The 19,835-nt window shown below is 38.0% G+C and overlaps 1 protein-coding gene across 4 annotated transcripts in view; it reads left to right on the forward strand.

Annotated features, from left to right (window-relative positions):
- efl1 (elongation factor like GTPase 1) overlaps nucleotides 1-19,835 on the forward strand; it is a 149,875-nt gene that overhangs the window by 114,931 nt on the left and 15,109 nt on the right. For all 4 annotated transcript variants that reach the window (XM_017478430.1, XM_017478431.3, XM_017478429.1 and 1 more), the window contains exons 16-18: nucleotides 3,851-3,982; nucleotides 7,510-7,657; nucleotides 18,226-19,163. In XM_017478430.1, coding sequence (XP_017333919.1) covers nucleotides 3,851-3,982; nucleotides 7,510-7,657; nucleotides 18,226-19,163 — 1,218 coding nt within the window. The remainder of the gene's footprint in view (nucleotides 1-3,850; nucleotides 3,983-7,509; nucleotides 7,658-18,225; nucleotides 19,164-19,835) is intronic.

Below are 19,835 nucleotides of genomic sequence, written 5' to 3' on the forward strand. Positions count from 1 at the left end.
TCTGTTTTTTTGTTAATTTACTACAAAATGTAAATTTTATGTTTCATTTGATAGTATGTATCAACTTTATTAATAGGCACTTTTGTAAAGAGGATCAAATGTTTGCTTGTCCAAATATGTCAAAAAAGCCAACCACACCAAGACACATGAAGCCACCCAACCACACCTTTCCAAACTGCTGCTCATGCTGCATAATAGGGCAGTGTAACATTCAGAGAAAAGCAGTGTCTGCCATCTTCTGCATATATGAGCTCACAGATGGCCTCGATTGGCTAGTGTCACTGTAATTGATAGGGAAGAAAGACTATGCCATCCCTTCCACCCAGAGAACATGGCCAGTTTTGCTCCCTTGGCTCCCTGGCCATGGATTGCTGTGGTACTGTCAGGGTCCAAACACGATCTCTGGATGATGGAGCAAATGCTGCATGCTAATTTTAAATACTGTATTGGTCCATTTCTGAAATTGGGTTACTGTGTGTGTGGAGTTTTGTATGTTCTCCTTGGGAGATTAGATATGATGCGTTGAATCGAATCAAATCAAATAGAATTCAATAGAGTCATAGAATATGTGAGCAGATGGCACTATAATCATCTGGTTGCGGACTATCCCTGTTTGTGTTATTTTAAAGTCTCTGTATTTTTCCTGTGGACTCATAAAGATCTCTCCTCCATTCCTCCTTCACTGCAGCTGGCAGCACAGAGACCTGAATGCTAGCTAGAATGTAGTTTAAAACAGAGGATCACATTAGGATCACTCTTAGCCCTCATTAGTTTATCAGGTTTGGTTAATTTCATTCAGCAGAGACTATGAGAGGGTGATCAAATTCCCAGAGAAAGGGCGTGGTGGTGGAAGTGAGTGTTGCCTTAACAACCACTCTTAATAGCCTATACAGTTAGCCTTTGGCTACAATGTATGCTAATAGCTGTGTTATTTCCTCAGCTCTGCTATTACATGCACCTTAGTGTGGTAATACCCCTTATTCCAACCGGGCTTAAATGTGAAGTGATGGTGCTTTGTACTAACAGTTACAAAAAATTATATGAATGTGCTGTACTTCTCTGTACTTTGCTCAGCTTTGTCAGTGTTTCTGTCACTGAGTGTTCCTGAAGCCATATTTAGTTAGCTTGTGATGCAGCTTTTTTGCCCCAGATAAAGGGATTCATTGCTTCAGTCTATGACTCTGAAAAGATGAACTATTATCTCTGCAGTCACTATAGACTGCAAGATCTCACCCACAATTCCCCTGAAACCAATCAGATCACAGGTTGATATTTTAAAATGCTGGTCACATGATCACATTCTTTCATGGAGAGCCTGCGCCATTACCAGGAATCATCTGCACTTGTAAAGTGACAGATAGCTCCAGATCACAACAACTGACACGCATTATAGGTTGTATGGTTACGCAATCACATTATAACCATTATAAAGCTATCTTCAGACAACACCAGCTCGACACCTCTATAATATACAGTTCCAGAGAAAGAGGCCACAGAAATCGGGCATTTTAGCTGACTTTGTAACTCTATTTCCAAAAAAAAATTACACCTCAGTGTTGCTATGGAGCTCATTATGTTTCAGTGAATTACTTTGTTCATTCAATCAGTTTTTTGGGAGAATTTATAAATGTACAGCCCCAGTTCCAAAAAAGTTGGGACACTGTGTAAAATGTAAATAAAAAACAGAATGCAATGATTTGCAAATCTCATAAACCCATATGTTATTCACAGTAGAACATAGAAAATATATCATGTTTAAACTGAGTGAATGTACCATTTTAAGGAAAAAATGAGATAATTTAGAATTTGATAGCCGTAGCACATCTCAGAAAAGTTGGGACATAATAAATAATATTTGATGATATTATGTACTGTAGAGGATGAGCTATTCATAGTCTTTGCAATTTTATGTTGAGGAACATTATTCTGAAATTATTCCACAAATTGTAGACGCAGTTTTTCACAGATTGGTGAACTTCTTCCCATCTTTACTTCTGAAAGACTCTGCTTCTTTAAGATACTCTTTTTATACCTAATCATGTTATCGACCTGTTGCCAATTAACCTCCCGCTGTTTCTTTTTAGTAACACTTACGTTTCCAGCCTTTTGTTGTCCCCGTCCCAACTTTATTTATTTTTATTTATTTATTTATTTATTTTTATTTCAGCTCAAACAATCTCCAGTTTCATTTCTACTGAACATTTCTACTGAACATTTCTGCTGAACATTTCTTCTGAACATTTCTACTGAACGTTCCTGCTGAACATATCTTCTGAACTTTTCTGCTGAACATTTTTTGCCCAACTTTTTTTTTTTTTTTAGACATGTTGCGGCCATGAAATTCAAAATTACCTTATTTTTTCCTTAAAATGGTACATTTCCTCAGTTTAAACATTTGATGATTGATGTTCTATTGTGAATGACATATGGGTTTAAGAGATTCGCAAATCATTGCATTCTGTTTTATTAACATTTTACAAAACGTCCCAACTTTTTCGGAATTGGGTTTGTATTCATTTCCTTATTTAAGATATTTTGAAACTGTATGTCATTTCGTTTATAATATTAAACCTCTCTTTGTAGCAAATTTTTATTTATGTACTTTTATGCTTATAAAAATGTGCATTGTTTTGCATTGTTTATGATTCAGAAAACAGTGTCTTTCAATCATCATTTTTCTTTTTTAAAATGTTGTACAAAATACTCTGAGAATTGAGTTAAATCGAATCATGAAGCCAGTATTGTGAATTGACTCAAATCCTGTGTGTATCATTACAACCCTTTTAAGTAAGCATTTCAAAAATGTTCAGAAGAAGTGGCAAAAGGAGCTATTAATACTTAAGATAAAATAAGCATTCATTTCAGGAGGCCTGTTTACCAAAAATTAGTTGTAGCAACTTCTGACAGGTTTTTCTATGCCCTAAACATTTATTGCATTGTCATGATTAATGATTCCTCCCATTTTCTCCTCTGCAATGTTTTACATGTTTTAAATCTGTAGCATTTCAAGGGGCACATGATTCTTCGGAAACATTTCTCATATTATTTTCTGTAGCAGCAGGGCATTATATTAATTTCTGATTCTTTTATCCTATGATATATTCCATGATACTGATAGATCGTCACTGCCCAGTGCAGTATCGGTGCACACATAGCTGTCAAATAGCTGTACTCAGCACTTTAATTTCTTACTGTTCAGTGGAGATCTCGAAAGCCGTAAGATGTTTATCTACATGAGCAGATGAGTGGGTTGTGGGATGACAGAGGCTTCTTTTGTCCATTCATTCTCACATATCTTATTGATGTGCACTAAATACAGGTGTGGTTTGGTTGTTTTTATTTCATGTCCAAGCATGCTCAATTACTTCTACACTGACACACACACACATACACACACACAAACACACACAGATGTTGTTCTCTGCAGGAGCCATTGGTGCTTCAAGTGACAGTCTGCCCTAAAATGACGCACAATTTCACCCTTAACGTAAATGTAGTCTGTCAGCCAGGACATGGAGTTTTGAGGCTAATTTAGTGAACAAGTAAGTAAAGCTTGCAACCTCTGCATCCTGCAAACTGATTGTGTAAATCACACACACACACACACACACACACACACACACACACACACACACACACATCCTTGCTTAATTTCAGGGTGGTTATTTGATTATTTTTCTATAACAACACACCCCATTGTGTTTCCTTTCTGAGTTCTTGCCTAAACTTTTCTTTTATTGTAAAAAAGTCATCCATTTTTGTAGTTAGTTGTTATGTGTTGTGTATGTTGCATTGTGGGTGATTTTACTCCTGACAGTGCGTGGTGCTGTTTTTTTTGTTGTTTCTGCAGGAATTGGTGGGATGGGGGAGTATATTTTAAAGTCAGCCACCATCTCAACCTCAGCCGCATGCCCCCCCTTCACACCACTCAACTTCGACACCACACCCATTGTCAGAGTGGCGATTGAACCCAAACATCCCAGTAAGTATTTGCATGACACTCATACACCCACCAAAAAGTGATATAAACAGAAGTGTGAAGATGGCTGTTCTGGCCCGAAGAAGCAAATTTGGCTGTGAACAGTTGAGAGTCCTTCCATCTGTGCAAGTTATATCTTAGCAGAGATAAACATAATTTGGCTGAATAAAATTTTAGCTAAAAAAGCAGGACTCGCCTCTCTTATGCAAGCATGTTTTTCAGTTTTAAACACCAGATTTTGTTTCAAATTCTTACAACGTATTTCAAACTTCAGAATTACTTTTGTACTTTGTGAGAATTCAGATATTATTTAATTATTATATCATGTATTCAAATGCATGGAACTTTAATGGTTTATACCTTAAAAGTTCAGAGGTTTTGCATAAAATTCTCAAAATCAAGACTTATTTGATCCCAAGATAAAAAACATAGTTTTACTGAGATAATGAACTGATTGATTGAGCTTGGAAATGCAAGCATAGACATCCTATACAATTGTGTGCTTCCAAATTTGTGGCAACAGTTTGGGGAAGGCTCACATATGGTTGTGGTGGTCGGGTGTCCACAAACTTTTGGCCATATAGTGTGACACTATTCAGTGTGAGGATAAAACTATGAATTAGTAAAAAAAAATAAACTGAGCTGTAAATTGAAAAGCCCCCTATCTACTACATTTCTAATCAGGAACAATCTGGGAACCTTGGAAGTGTGAACTACATGCAGGTAATTTGCATAACCTGAATGGTATACACCGATCAGCCATAACTTTAAAACCACTGACAGGTGAAGTGAGAAACATTAATTATCTTGTTACAATATCCCTCAAGGGGGTGGGATATATTAGGAAGCAAGTGAACAGCACCAAAAGTGGTCCAAGGAAGGACAACCAGTGAACTGGCAATAGGGTCATGGGCGCCCAAGGCTCACTGATGCGTGTGGGGAGTAAAGGCTTGCCCGTCTGGTCCGATCCCACAGAAGAGCCACTATAACACAGACTGATTAAAAAAAAGTTCATGTTGGCCATGATAGAAAGTAGTCAGACCACATAGTGCATGGGGCTGCGTAGCTGCAGACTATTCAGAGTGCCCATGCTGACCCCTGTCCACCGCCAAAAGCACCTTCAATGAGATGAGATGGCACCAGGATGCACTATGAGAAGAAGGCAAGCTGGTGGAGGAAGTGTGATGCTCTGGGGAATGTTCTGCTGGGAAACCTTGGGTCCTGGCATTCATGTGGATGTTACTTTGACACGTACCACCTACCTAAACATTGTTGCAGACTAAGTACACCTCTTCATGGCAACGGTATTCCCTAAAGGCAGTGTCCTCTTTCAGCAGGATAATGCACCCTGTAATACTGCAGAAATTATTGAGGAGTGGTTTGAAGAACATGACAAAGAGTCATGTTCAAGGTGTTGATTTGGCCTCCAAAATTCCCCAGATCTCAGTCTGATCGAGCATCTGTGGAATGTGCTTGACAAACAAGTCCGATCCATGGAGGCCCCACCTCGCATCTTACTGGACTTAAAGGATCTGCTGCTAATGTCTTAGTACCAGATACCACAGCACACCTTCAGATGTCTTGTGGAGTCCGTGCCTTAAAGGGACAGAGCTGTTTTCAAGGCACAAATGGGACCTACACAATATTAGGCAGATGCTTTTAATGTTATGGCTAATCGGTGTATCCAAGAACATGTGCTTAACCCGAGTCTGAATATGCTTATGCTTATTATCTATATTAGCCTTATAGCTCCAGTGCAAAAATAAAGAAGCAAACTTCAGACACCAAACATGTCTTGGATAGTGGACAAATTGTGTACATTTTAATTTCTGACTTTAAGTATACAAACAGCTTGAATGTTTTAAGTCTTAATTAGCAGTATGTACCAGATAAACTCATAAACTCCTGGCCTGATGTGTGTGGCATAAGTATCTTTAGCATCATAGATGCCATACCAACCACAAGAAGCTCACAGTAATACTTGCCCTCATATGGAACTCATTAGTGCAGATGACGGTTAAATGTTTCCCGTTTTAGAGCACAAAGGAACTGACTGATTACACACACACACACACACACACACACACACACACACACACACAGCTTATTGTAGGGGTAAAGCTTGTTCCATGCTGATGCAGGATTATTTTAGAATGCCATAAGGTTAACTTAGGTCATTTATGGTTAGAAGAAAACTAGAAACAATTTGGAGTGTTAACACTAGATGGTGTGTAAACACTTGCAGGCTTATGGCACTTTACTGAAGTCAAAAATAAATTTACATAACTATAAGATTCATAGTCAGCTGTTTAAAGATGCATATGGGATGTTTCTCAGTGCAATTCGTATATTACTAGTAGAAGGCACGGTGGCTTAGTGGTTAGTATGTTTGCCTCGCATCTCTGGGGTTGGAATGTGTGTACGATTGTGCCCTGTGATGAGTTGGTAATGTCGATTGTTAAAAGCACGATACAAATGAAATTGCATTGAACTTGAAACAAATCAGCACAATTTCCAGTCCAATACATAAACATCGACACTGCTGAACAAGAACAACGGTGCTTATATCAAAAACATAATTAATCACTTGCGACATCATCAAAATGACTCATCAACATCAAAATGTTATCAGAGCAAGGAAGAAAAGATGAGTCACAAGAACTACTTCACAAAATTTAAGCAACTACTCAGTGCTTAAACAAATAACTCAGACCATAGGGATATTTTTAGCTTCCATTTTGCGACACTGGGTTATTTTATTACTAGGAGTGCTTGCCATGATAGTAAGCAAGTAATACCTTCACTTTATAAGGGAACACAAAATCACCCACAGAAAGATGCGGCAGTAGTTTTTCACTACTGCAGTAGAAGTGAGATTTATAAAAAAATAAATAAATAAATAAATTTTTAAAAATTTAATTCCCACTGTTTTCTCTGGTTTCTCATTTCTAGTTTGCTGCTAAGCCTCCTGGCACTACCTAGTGTCTGTTACTATACATTTATAGTAGAGTCCTGTGTGCTCTCACTAGTGTGGGAGTGTGTTCAGCATCTCAAACACACTTGCTTATGTGATTTCTGATACTGTGTTACCTGTTACCTAAAAAATGGCCATTGAAGAGCTAAAAATAGTAGTTGCTCCATTTCAAAGGCCATTAGACTTAAGCAGGAGGTGCGGCCTGATGCCTAATGGTGGAATAGTGCTGCTGTGGTATTTTATGGAACTGCTTAGGCTTATGTCTACTTTTGAGGTGAGTGGGTAATGATATTGGCACACAGTTTACACAAAGTGAACTCACAAATATAATTCTGTACATTAAGATTATAGCTGTTATACAAAAATAAAGAAGCAAATTTAGGCACCAAATATGTCTGAGATGATTGTAGAGTGTTTCAGTCACATATTGTTTTGTATGGAACTTTATCTCATTTGTGTGTGTCTGTCTGTCTGTCTGTCTGTCTGTCTGTCTGTCTATCTGTCCGTCTTTCTTTGCTGCACTTGTGGCTCTGTGTGTGTGTGTGTGTGTGTGTAGGCGAGATGCCCAAGCTGTTGCGGGGGTTGCGTCTCCTGAACCAGGCCGACCCATGTGTGGAGGTTTTGATCCAGGAGAGTGGAGAGCATGTAATCGTCACAGCAGGAGAGGTTCACCTGCAACGCTGTCTCGATGACCTCCGAGAGAGGTACACACACACGCACACACGCGCACACACACAGACACACACATACACAGTTTAGAATTTTTATACATCTTGGCTGCTATACACATGTGAAACCTCGACTGTGAGCATTAGCTGTATTTGATTCACTGATTTGTAAATTTGTTTGAACTTGTTTAACTTGTACATCACGCAAACACACACACTCTGTATGACCTGTGATGGCCACTGCTGTGTTTATAGCCATGCTTTTTATTCAGTAAGCATAAGAGAAGATAGAGATTGAGATGCAATTTGCAGTTGATTTTTGTGGATGAACAGAGATGTGGTGAATCGTTTTAGACCATGAGTGACAGCTGATTTGTGGTGCTGATGATTGGGTAGGAAGATATGCTGTATTTATTATTCTCGACACTTCAGGTGTGCGTGCGTGTGTGTGTGTGTTTGAGAAAGCTTCAGAAATCAGCTAGCGCTGTGATTACACACTACCTGCAGCTCCACCTCTTTCTGCTCTTACCTTTAACCAGAGAGGGAGTGAGAAGTAATGAGGCAGAAAAGAAGTGAAATAGGGACTTTAGAGGTTTTCCTTTACAGCATGAAGGTAAATTGTGATCATCTGCTTAATTACCTTGATAATAGTGACAGACACAGCAGTTTATCCATACATACATAATTTTCCCTTTCTCTGGCCTACACTTTTTGTACATGTATGTGTACGTGTAAATGGCAGGGTGATTTATTATCAATATCAGGATAAATTGTGTCACATTCAGTATGCTTTTCCGAGCTCCTGATGTCTGAGATATTGTGATCTTTTTATTCATTTTTAATTTTGTTTTTTATTACAAACCGGTGAAGCAGCTGATTTTTTTTTCCTGAAATTTTGCACGTACTTTAAAAATGATGTAAAATGATCGAAACAGATTTTCTCTCCTTTTCTGGGTTAAATATTTGTTTTTACTTTTTATAATAATGAAAATAAAGATATAACAAAAAAATAACGAATACATTTATTTTTGTAGGCATTAAATTACATATTGTGTATCATAGAAATGCCTTCAAGAAATGTGGTATGATATTTTTGCCATATTGCTTATCCCTAGTGTACAGTGACTGAGATTATTATTCCTATTATTATTATCATTATTATTAATATGTTGCAAGTGTGTACAATATTCTTCCATTTTTTTCCACTTACCTCTACAATAATTCATATTATCCAATATTATTATATTATCTTGTTAGCAACAACGTAATAGTAGACTAGTAGTAGTGTACCTTCCTTAAATAGGTTTGATGTGATTTGATTCTGCATGCTTACGTCTTTCGCAGTGATGTCTGTTGGTAAATGAGACCTTTCAGCTGTACTCATGTTCGATGCGCATGAATCCAAGAGGGCTAGGGATGAATGTCCATTGTGATGAAATTATATTCTGTGTCTTGGCCCAAATCTGCGGTAATTTAGAAAAATTGGAAGCACCTCTGAATGTTGCAGAGTTGACTTGATTTTGCATTAATTTTGCATTAATTAATAACTTTCCAACGTTTCTATCAGCTAATACTTCGACAGAAATATTAACTAGGCTTAATCACCACAATACAATATTACAGATATTTAACAGACAACCATGGCATGAGAATAATTATCAAGTGCCTATGCTGATTATGCTGACCCCCAAATCAGACACTCAGACCAGTGCAATTCTATAACAATCTAAAAAAAAAAAATTATATCGCGTAAAAGTTCATTTGTTTCCGTAATTTAATTAAACATGTGGAACTTTCATATATTCTAGATTCATTAAACATAAAGTGAAATATTTCAAGCCTTTTTTTTGTTTGTTTTCATGATAACATGATGGCATGATAACGGAAATCTAAAATCGTTTGTGTTGCTTACTATCTAAAACACTCGGATTTTTGATGTAAACCAAAGGCAGGACAGTGACTTTATAACTTGATACTTTTAAAACATGTAACCATAGAATTTATATAACCATTGCTTCAATGATTACACATATTTATTTGCTAAATAACGCATTTATTATTAAAAGGGTCTTCTTTTCACATGCAGTATTGTCATATTATGATTTTGCACCTATTGTAACAATATAATTCTCAACGTGATGTTTAGTTTGCCCATTTTGGCAGTGTCAGTCTGCTTTCTATGTTGCGTCGCTATCGAGCTTTGGCACTTCATAGTGTGCGGGCTTTTCCAGTTATCAATTTCCCACCTGTTAGTGCTCACTTTCGCTGTAGTTCTCTCTTTCACTGTTTCTCTCTCATTCCCTGCATCATTACATCTTTGTGAAGCTCATTGCTGCATGTCCAGAACAATATTCTTTGAAGCGATAGGATACTCTGTGCCAGGAAAGTGTTGATGCCTGTGTGCCACTTCTCCGCTAGTGCCACCTTCACGCTGTGCCCTGAAAATATTATTGCAGGATTACTGAAATATTACAGCCCACACAATTTATACATGATAAATAATTTATAGGATTAGAGGGTAAATTTATGGGTAGGGGTAGTTAGTTTAAGGGTTTGGTATTTCAGATAATTTTATGGGTTATGGATTAGGAGTTTACAGATGAGGTTAATGATTTATGTTAGGGGTCAGCATAAAGTATATTGAGGTACTGTTAGCAATTGAAAGCCTCAAAGTTTTAATGCTTAATATCAATGCAGTTCTCTGAAATGGGAAATTTGGAAGCAAAAATCAACCCCCTGAGCAGCCTCACTCCTTCTGTGGCATATGTTCCACAAGGTGTTGGGAATGTTCCTTTAAGATTCCAGTCCAGGTTGACATGATTACCTCACATAATTGCTGCAGATTTGTCAGCTTGTACATTCAAGCTGCGAATCTCCCATTCTGCCACATCCCAAAGGTGCTCTATTGAATTTCTGCTCTGCTCGATGTACAGATCTGGTGACTGGGGAGGCCACTGAAGTACACTGAAATCAATGTCCTGTTCATGGAGTCAGTTTCAGATGACTTGTGCTTTGTGACATGGCACATTATCATGTTGGAAGTAACCATTATAAGTTGGATAAATTGTGACCATAAACTTTATTGTCTTTGGCATACAGGTGATTGGTGATTATATCGATTGGTATTAATGTGCAAGGAAAACATTCCCAACATCATTGCATCACCACCTGAACTGTTGACACAAGGCAGGGTTGCTCCATGAATTCATAATGCTAATGCTAAATTCTCACCCTACCATCATCATGTTGCAGCAGACCAGTCGATATATTTCCAATCTTCAAGTGTCCGGTTTTTTGAGTTTGTGCCCTCTCTTAGCTGACAAGAGTGGAACCCAGTATGGTCATATGCTGTTGTAACCCATCTACCGCAACATTTCTAAACATTTCAGAACTTTCTGAGATGCTTTCCTGCTCACCACTGGTGTAAAGAGTGGTTATTTGAGATACCATAGCTTTCCTGTCAGCTCGAACTAGTCTGGCCATTCCCCTCTGACCTCTCTCATCAAAAAGGTGTTTCCACCCATAGAACTGACTCTGTTTGGATGTTTTTTGTTTGTTGCACCACTCTGTGTAAACTCTAGAGACTGTTGTTTGTGGAAATTGCAGGAAAGCAGCTGTTTCTAAAATATTCAAACCAGCCTGTTCTATTTATTATATAATATGTTTCAGTCTATTTTCCTATGATCTTCTACATTTAAATCAAGATTATTTAAAACGCCAAGCTGAATGTTACACCACACATAATTAGCATTGAAGGTCTGCGGTTTCTGACTTTTAAACTCTTTATTTCAATCTTAAGGACTAAACACGCATTTATTCATTAGAATGAGATATCTAATGAGTATACATGTGCACCATTTGTCTTATGCATTTGATAAAAGCAATATGCATCTGATACAATTATGCATCTGATAAAGACAAACAATATTTCTACTTTCTGAAGGTCCTACTGAAATTTTAATAATGTACATCAGAAATGCATTTCAGTGCATGAATTGTTAAAGCATGTTAGGTCTCCTGCAGATTTTCTTCTGGATCAACAAATCCCTGTTTGTTAGTGTTCATGTGTGAATGAGCATCATTCACAAAAGGTGTTCCTGAACATGAGAATAGAAGAAATGTTTACGAAAAATTAGCCATCCTTGGATTAGGATTATGAAGTCTGATAATCAATTATACATAGTATTATTGTTCATCCAGAAACTGATCTCACATTTTATAAAGGTCAGCCCATTTAAATAATATGTATTCTCATTTAATACACTGGCTTATTTATATTTGTGTTAGATTTAAGCTACTGTTCTTAAAAAATATATAGTTTTTATTAATGCTAGTACTGCAAACTTAAATTTGAATGCTGCGGTCCACAGCCAGGATTCTACACATACCCATGATGTTCAAATTATTTTTGTTACATACTAAGCTTGTTATCCAGAGAAAGAACATGCCAGAGTAGGTGAATGCAAACATCCACCTCAAGCTCCTGTCTGAAAAGGACAGCTCTAGCAGTAGACATCTCATTAGCAGACATCTCTCCCCCCTCTCTTTTTTCTTTCCCCTCTCTTTCCACTTCTTTTCCTTCTTGCCCTCATCCCCTGACATTTTGACTAGCAGCGTCCTGTCCATGCTGCCATTTACACCCACTTTGATTAGACACATGTTAGCATTAAGCTCTGCTCTTGTCGTTGAGGCAGAGGTTAGCCCCTTAGTTTTGACTCCACAAGTTCATGGCCTCAAAAAAATCGACTTGGTATCTCCAAAGTGCCTACATTTTCATCTAATTACCGTTCCTGTGTGGCTGCTCCTCTTCAGCTCATCACTCCTGGTCTCCTCCTATTCCCATGGTGATTCTTACAGATAGTGAGGCATAAAAATCAAACTGCACCATTGGCCCTGACTCTTCCCCCACCCTGTGTGCCACGCTTCTCTTGAGCAGATTTGCAAAAGAGTGCTGAACATGTTTAGAGTTTACCTATTTAGCACTCTCAAAGTCTAACCAAGACTAAAATGAATATATTACATCCTAAAAATCTGAGTCTGTTAGTAATATTTGAATATATTTCTTAATTACCAAAAATGTCTCAAAGTTTTATTTATTGGGATTTATATCATGGCCATTGAAAATACTGACTGATTTTTGATTGGCAGGTCAATTATTTTCATATTATCAGGATGACTGTAATTTAGATCCTCTGCATGGCCCTAGGAGCTTCTGTCTTGTCAGAATTAAGTAGGAGTAAGTTACTCAACATCCAGTGTCTAAAGTCTTAGACACCAATTTAATAAAATTGAGAAATCTGTAGGCATCTGGTTTGGCTAAAACATAGAGCTGCTCATCCTCTACATTGCAGTGGGAGTTAATGTCATGTTTTACAAATACTTGTACTCAGAGGTAGCATGTGCAATAGGAAAAAAAATAATGACCCTAGAACAGAGCTTTGTGGAATACCAAGGTTATTATTTTTGGTGGATAAAGAGGTCACTATTAACATTTACAAACTGCTAGCTGTTAATCAAGTAAGAGTAAGACTGAGCCAATGAGGAGCTTAAGAGCAACAAAATATTCTAGGCTATCTAGCAGAATATTGTGATCTGTGGTATCAAAATCTGCACTGAGATCATATATTACAAGTAAGGAGACATAACTCTGATCAGAAGATCATGGTATGTCATTTACTACTTTAACTAATGCTGTGATGAGGCCTAAACTTTGCTTGAAAGATTTAATTTATGTGTACTTTAGGGGTTGCCAACTTCTTAATGTTTACAAGACAGCAAGTAATCCAAAAGAGTAGTTGACTAGTCATCTGTTCCATAGTTAAAGCAAAGGGGCATTTTGTACAGATGAGCTAACGTCTCAGCTGAAATTATATATACATATTTTCTAAAAATTCATTATCTCAGCTGAAATTGTTAATTCTGAAACTGAGCATGCAGCTTGGAAGCTCCTTATAGGTTACTGATGGATGGAGGATGCTATGTCTACAGCAGCATCTAGAAGGATTTTCTACTATGTTCATCTCCAGCCTCCAGCATCAGAAAATAGAGCATAGAGGCTGGATCGGCCTCTATGAACTGACAATTGGGCAGTGACCTGCTCTTTTACACAACACTGTTCACAATGCTACCCTTTTATGTTATATAAAGGATGGCAAAAATGCGCATAACTGCATTAAAAATGTGCATAGTTCTCCACTTGCAAAGTGATAAGATCAAAGTGTTAACAGCCCATTGAGGCAAAAGAAAATTTATAAGTGATTCCTATGAAAGTTTGAGCTCAATCTTGTCTAAAATCTTTCGGATAAAGGGGGATGTATGATAAGATTTGGGCACATAGGTAATGCTAAGAGAGGATATGTTTAACAGTTGTTTGATGTGCAGTTTTAAAATGCAAGTATAGCTGTTACACCATGGAGCAAGATTGATTTTCATTCAGTCACATGATAGAGTTGTCTAGGTTCAGAGGGCAAACCAATCAAAGTCAACAAATCTAGGAGATTTTCAGTCAAGCTGGGTAGTCGATGTGATTGTCCAGTTAATGCAGCAGTGAAGTGATGTGTATATTTTGACACAGTTAATATGAAATGAGACAGTGTTTAGAGACTATTGTACACTTGGGAAGGGTAACTGTGCTTTTTAAATCTATTCAAAATGTCAGTATAAGATCAAGGGCGTGCCTGCTATAAAGAGTGTGCCCTGATTCATCATGAGTAATGCTTACCAAGTCTAATATAGCCACATACACGGTTTTCAATGAGCTTATGGGTTACCAAAATGTAAATTTGAAGTCTCAGATGATTGTTCTTCTGAAATAAGTAGATTTAATAGGAAGTCTACAATTTCATGTAGACTTGTTGGTATGTAAATACTAATTAGTGTCTGAGTAGACTTCTTTCTTGTGATTTTTATTTTTATGTTGTTAAAAACTATTTTAAATTTGTTAAATTCATTTCCACTTTTCTAGGTATTGCCCTAGGGTATTGTTGAGCTTTGAGATGCCTCCCAATCCAGGTCACCACCAGGGTCAGCAGGTTCCAGAGGTCAAGGGTTAAAGGTCTGCCTGCTAAGAGCACTTGTCCATAAACATTACGTTCTCCAGTGTGCGTTATCAGGTTTTAAAAATAACCCTGATAGTCTTCTGTGTGGGAGCAGGTCATGTCGCCTGGCTCACAGCCACTAAAAACGAGGTCACTACACTCCACCAGTCACAGGATGATGACATCATATCCCCATGATCCCCAGCAGTCCTGGGCAAATTGGGTCAACTGCCGCAAGTCTGACCCTGTGGTTATCTATTGTTGTGCTTCATTAGAACAGATGTCTGGGTGGTCTGATTTTTTAAAATTGTCTTCCTTGTTATCAGTTAAAGGAAAATAATGGCAGCTTTTATATTTATGTGTATAGTAAATCTCAGTCAAGGACATGTTCCTATCAGTTCCTATCAATATGATGTTTTGGAGAACTATAGAATTTAAGTGCATTCATTTGCTTTTAAATTTAAAAAGTAATTACAAGTATGAAAAATATCTTGGAAAAGACATGGATAATCTGTTGTCAGTATAAAGGCAACACAGTGGTGCAGTGGGTAGAATAGACTCCTTATAGCTCCTGAGTCTTGGATGCAATCCTAAGCTGTACCAATGAAGGTTTCCTCTGTGTTCTCTGGTTTCGTCCCACCTCCCAAAAATGTGCCAGTAAGTGGATTTGTTAAGAAAAATTTCCCTAGGTCTGAAGAAATTTGTAAATTGTGTGTGCACATTGCCTTGTGATGTATTGGTGGCCAGTTCAGGGTGTATTCCCAACTTGCCTCCAGTGTTCCCGGAATATCACTTACAATCCACCATGACCCTGCCTTATGTTCTGCACTAACATAGCTTCCTTAATGCATATGGTATTATGTTTTGAATAATTGTCCCTTTTACATCCGTTTACTTCATTTGTGTCTGTGCCTCGGAAATGGTTTAACATTGCCTAATTATTCCCAGAATGCAGTTTTTTTAAACGGCTGGTCGACTGATCCTTCTTTTGAGCATACAGGATGTAGGACTGAATCTAGTACCAAGATAAAACTTTGGTCTCCTTTAAAACTTTGGCCCTTTAAATAGTTTACATCTTCTAAGAAGATTCCTTTTTTAAAACAAGGTGACAATATGAGGTGCTTAGATTGCCTATGTTTAGTCTGTATTTTACAGTTACTAGGACAATTTTGATGGCTATGAATGATGCACACAATCAAGAACACAGAGAGACCAAGAAAGAAATACTATGAAATGGAGAAAAAATATTAAAAGTGGGTACTAGAAAGACTGTGCTATGATAACCATTAATAAGAAGGAGAAAGATGGAAATAAATTGGTTGAGTTGATAAAAATAATAATAATAATAATAATGAGATGGGAAGACAGGCAGACGAAGAGAGAGAGAGAAAGAGAGATGGTGAGAGTGCTGCAGAAAAAAGCTACTGTGTGAAATACTAATGCCGAGAGCTGTCAGCCGACTCAGTGCGCTTCCTTCTCCTCTTCACTGACTGGAAGTTTCGAGTATACAGTCTCTGCAGGATTATCAGCTCCCCAACCTGCTCAATGACTGTCTACGTCTAACTGGATTATGGGATGTTTCCAGGAAAAACTGCAGTCGCAGACAGCCTTCTGCTCCAGTTGACCAATTAGTAATCAGTCTGGCCAACTGTTCATGACATAACACTCATGTTCTGTTCACTACTTTGCCACATTCTGTCCCACTGACCCAGGTCGTTGCTGTAGAATTTATAGCAACGCTGTTGTAAAAATGGAAGACCAAAAGACATTCTCAGGCTTCGGGATCATCCTGATGGGCAGCTGTGTAGGTACTATTGGAAGTGCAAATAAGAGATGGAGGAAATGTAACACCACCAGCTTCATCTTTAGATTCAAATTTACAAAAACTAGCAATTCTTCATACTTTTATTACCCTTCTGCTGCACACATTTAGTAGTTCTTCCTGTTCTTTTTTCAGCATTACAATATATATTTCATATGTATTACGATCAATACAAGACACTGACCCCTCTTTTTGGCATTAATCCAACAGGTACTCCTGTTCAGACCTGAGCTTGGGTTACTGTCAGTGTAGAGTTTCACTGTAGAGTTCTCTGTGTCTGTGTGGGTTACCTCCTGGTTCTACAGTTTTCTCTCATCTCCCAAACACGTCATTAGGTGGAATGGCTACACTAAATTGACCCTAGGTGTGAATGAGTGTGTAAATCCAGGGTGCTCACGCCCAGTGCTCCAGATCCACCATGACCCTCATGCGTTTAATTAAGATGAATGAATGAACTTTGGCCATAACTGAACGTAATTGTTTAGAAACAAGCCACATGATCTTGATAGAACCTTAACCCTTCAGGTAATGCATAGATTTATCTGTGACCGTATTGCGTAATCTATTTAAGATTATGGCACTTGCGTACATATTACATCCATGTTGTCCCTTTTGATGTTGCCATTGGTTAGCAGAATTATTTATTGTAGCAGCCATCGGGTGTTTGTGTTTACCCAGAGAGCGTTAGAGATGACTGGCTGTTTGAATGTTTTCAGCCTGAGAGCCTGTTGTAAATTAGCTTTTCATACACCACCAGTGCACATGGTAGAGACAGAGCTTAGCCAGTCCAGTTGGCCAGAAATAGCCTTTTCTCATATTTTAGCTTCTCTAGTTCTCCAGTTCCAGTTTACTGAGTAATGACTTCATTATTATTTTGAGATCTTTTGTTGCTAATTCTGCATGCCCTCAAAATTTTCTTTTATGTAATTTTTTTTTTTTTAAATTACATATTAATTGTGTTTATTACAGTCTACATGCCTACTAAAGTACATTTTTTAAAAACCTGTCTAGTTGGGTTAAAGCTGACTCATTTGACATTAGACATATGAGGACCCAGCCTTAACGTAGGCTAAGAGAGCACAAGACAAGTGAGAGAAATGTGTAAATAACACCTAAATAAAATTACATCTCTAGTTGATGGATTAAAAGAAACTAATGTTTCTAGATGTGGTGATTTAAGTTTATTGGGAAAATTATGTTTGTTCTGAAAGAACAAATCAAATACAATATCAAAAACTTAATTGTAGTCATACTGTGTACCCAGCTGGTCAAAAGAATTTCCTATCCATTGTATATCTTTATTGTTCAGCTAGTGAGAGAGGGAAAGTTATTGGAAGATAGATTTGGAGCCCCTACTGCTCTTGACCACTTCAAAAAAAAGGCTTTACAAATTTGGAATAGGTTCTTGTCCCATATACTATATTGGTAGAAAATACCTAAATATGATTTGGGGATATCAACAGGAATATGCTGGAAAAGAAATAAAGATTTAGAGAGAATAGTAACACATTAAGTGAAATAAATGAATTCTTCCTCTTAAATTGAATTGAAAGTGGGACCTACTTTCAAGATTTTTTCAGACAAGACTAAAATAATTTTTTTAATAAATCAGATATAGCTGAATATTTGGATTACAAACAACACTAAACCCAAACCAAGGAAGCTGAAGATACTAGAGTGCAAAGTTTCATTTTCTTATTCACTTTTTTAGTAACATGGTTATCCATTTATGATTTTCTACACAGGTTTGCCAAAATTGAGATCAGTGCCTCTGCTCCCATCATCCCATTCCGTGAGACTGTGATCCGCCCACCCAAAGTGGACATGGTGAACGAGGATCTTGGACGCCAGCAGAAGGTTGCAGTGATCCGTCAAACCAAAGAGGAACAAACCAAACTCCCTGAAGGGGTTCAGATCGATTCAAGCGGCCTGGTGACCCTCACCACCCCCAACAAAATGGCCACAATCGGAGTTCGGGCCATTCCTCTACCTGAGGATGTGACCAGGCTGCTGGAGAAGAATGCAGAGCTCATTCGAACCATGGAGCACTTCAACCTGCTGGCACGAGAGGGCAAAATTTTAGAGATTAGTTCCAAAACTCTGGAGGAAATCCATGATTTAAAAGTTGAATTAGAAAAACACCTTCAGGGCCACAAGTGGAGGAATGCAGTGGAGCATATCTGGGCTTTTGGACCGCGTCGCTACGGCCCCAACATTCTTCTGAACAGTGTTGAGGGATACCAAAGGCCATCGGTGTGGCAGTTTCTCAATTTAGAGAAGGAGAAAGGCGAAGGCGCCACACTGCGAGATTTCGATAACAGCATCGGTAGTGGGTTCCAGCTGGCTACACTTTCAGGCCCCATGTGTGAGGAGCCACTGATGGGCGTCTGCTTCTCCATGGAGAGATGGGATATGAAAATCCCATCTCAGACAGTGCAGAAGGACTCACAGGAGGACTCTTTTTCTCAACAGAGTTTGGAGGCAAATAATAATGAACGTGATATTGGAGAAGACAACGAGGCACAGAACAGGCATCGAGACATGGCAGACTGCTATGGGCCGTTTTCAGGTCAGCTCATTGCTTCCATGAAAGAAGCGTGCAGGTACGCCTTCCAGGCTAAACCACAGCGCCTCATGGCTGCCATGTACACCTGTGAGATCATGGCCACAGCTGATGTCTTAGGTAAGCAGAACCCTCTACTTCCTTTTAAAAAAATAAATGACTTGCATATCATAATTTAACAATTAACATGTGGTCTTCAATGACATCCTATATTTATTTTATAATGATATACTGACCTGGCTTTTTGGTCTTATTATTGTTGAACATGTTGGTTTATTTTCCCTTTGGTTAACAGTTTTGAACATTATCCACAATGCCATTCAACAACCCACTTATAGTACTGCTAGTGGGAATAAGCCCTTCATCACGCTCTAAATAAGCTTCATCTCTGTCTAAAGAGCATGATGCAGCAGTGATTTAGTCCTTTAGTCTGTCCAGCTCTCTCACCTCCATCTGTACATTCTGCACAAACATTCTGTTGAGCGAGAAAAGAAACTCTTGCTCTTTTCTATTTATCCGCTAACAGCAAAACCTGGCTGTTATCCATTATGCTTGAGATCAGTGACAGTTTTTTCACCTATTAAGCACTATTCGTATCATTGTAACTTCACTAGTAGTGTCCCCCTATTACATCAGTACAGCACACAGCCAAAACCTCTAATGGGAGCAATCAAATTACAAACAAATTAGCACCAGACTCACTAAACACATCACAAATAGTTAAATATAAACATATTAAATGTGTTACAGGGTGGATTTTTCCTTTAGGTTTTGTGTATAAACATATACAGT

The sequence above is a fragment of the Ictalurus punctatus genome, chromosome 10 (assembly GCF_001660625.3).
Source record: "Ictalurus punctatus breed USDA103 chromosome 10, Coco_2.0, whole genome shotgun sequence".
NCBI classification, from domain to species: domain Eukaryota; kingdom Metazoa; phylum Chordata; class Actinopteri; order Siluriformes; family Ictaluridae; genus Ictalurus; species Ictalurus punctatus.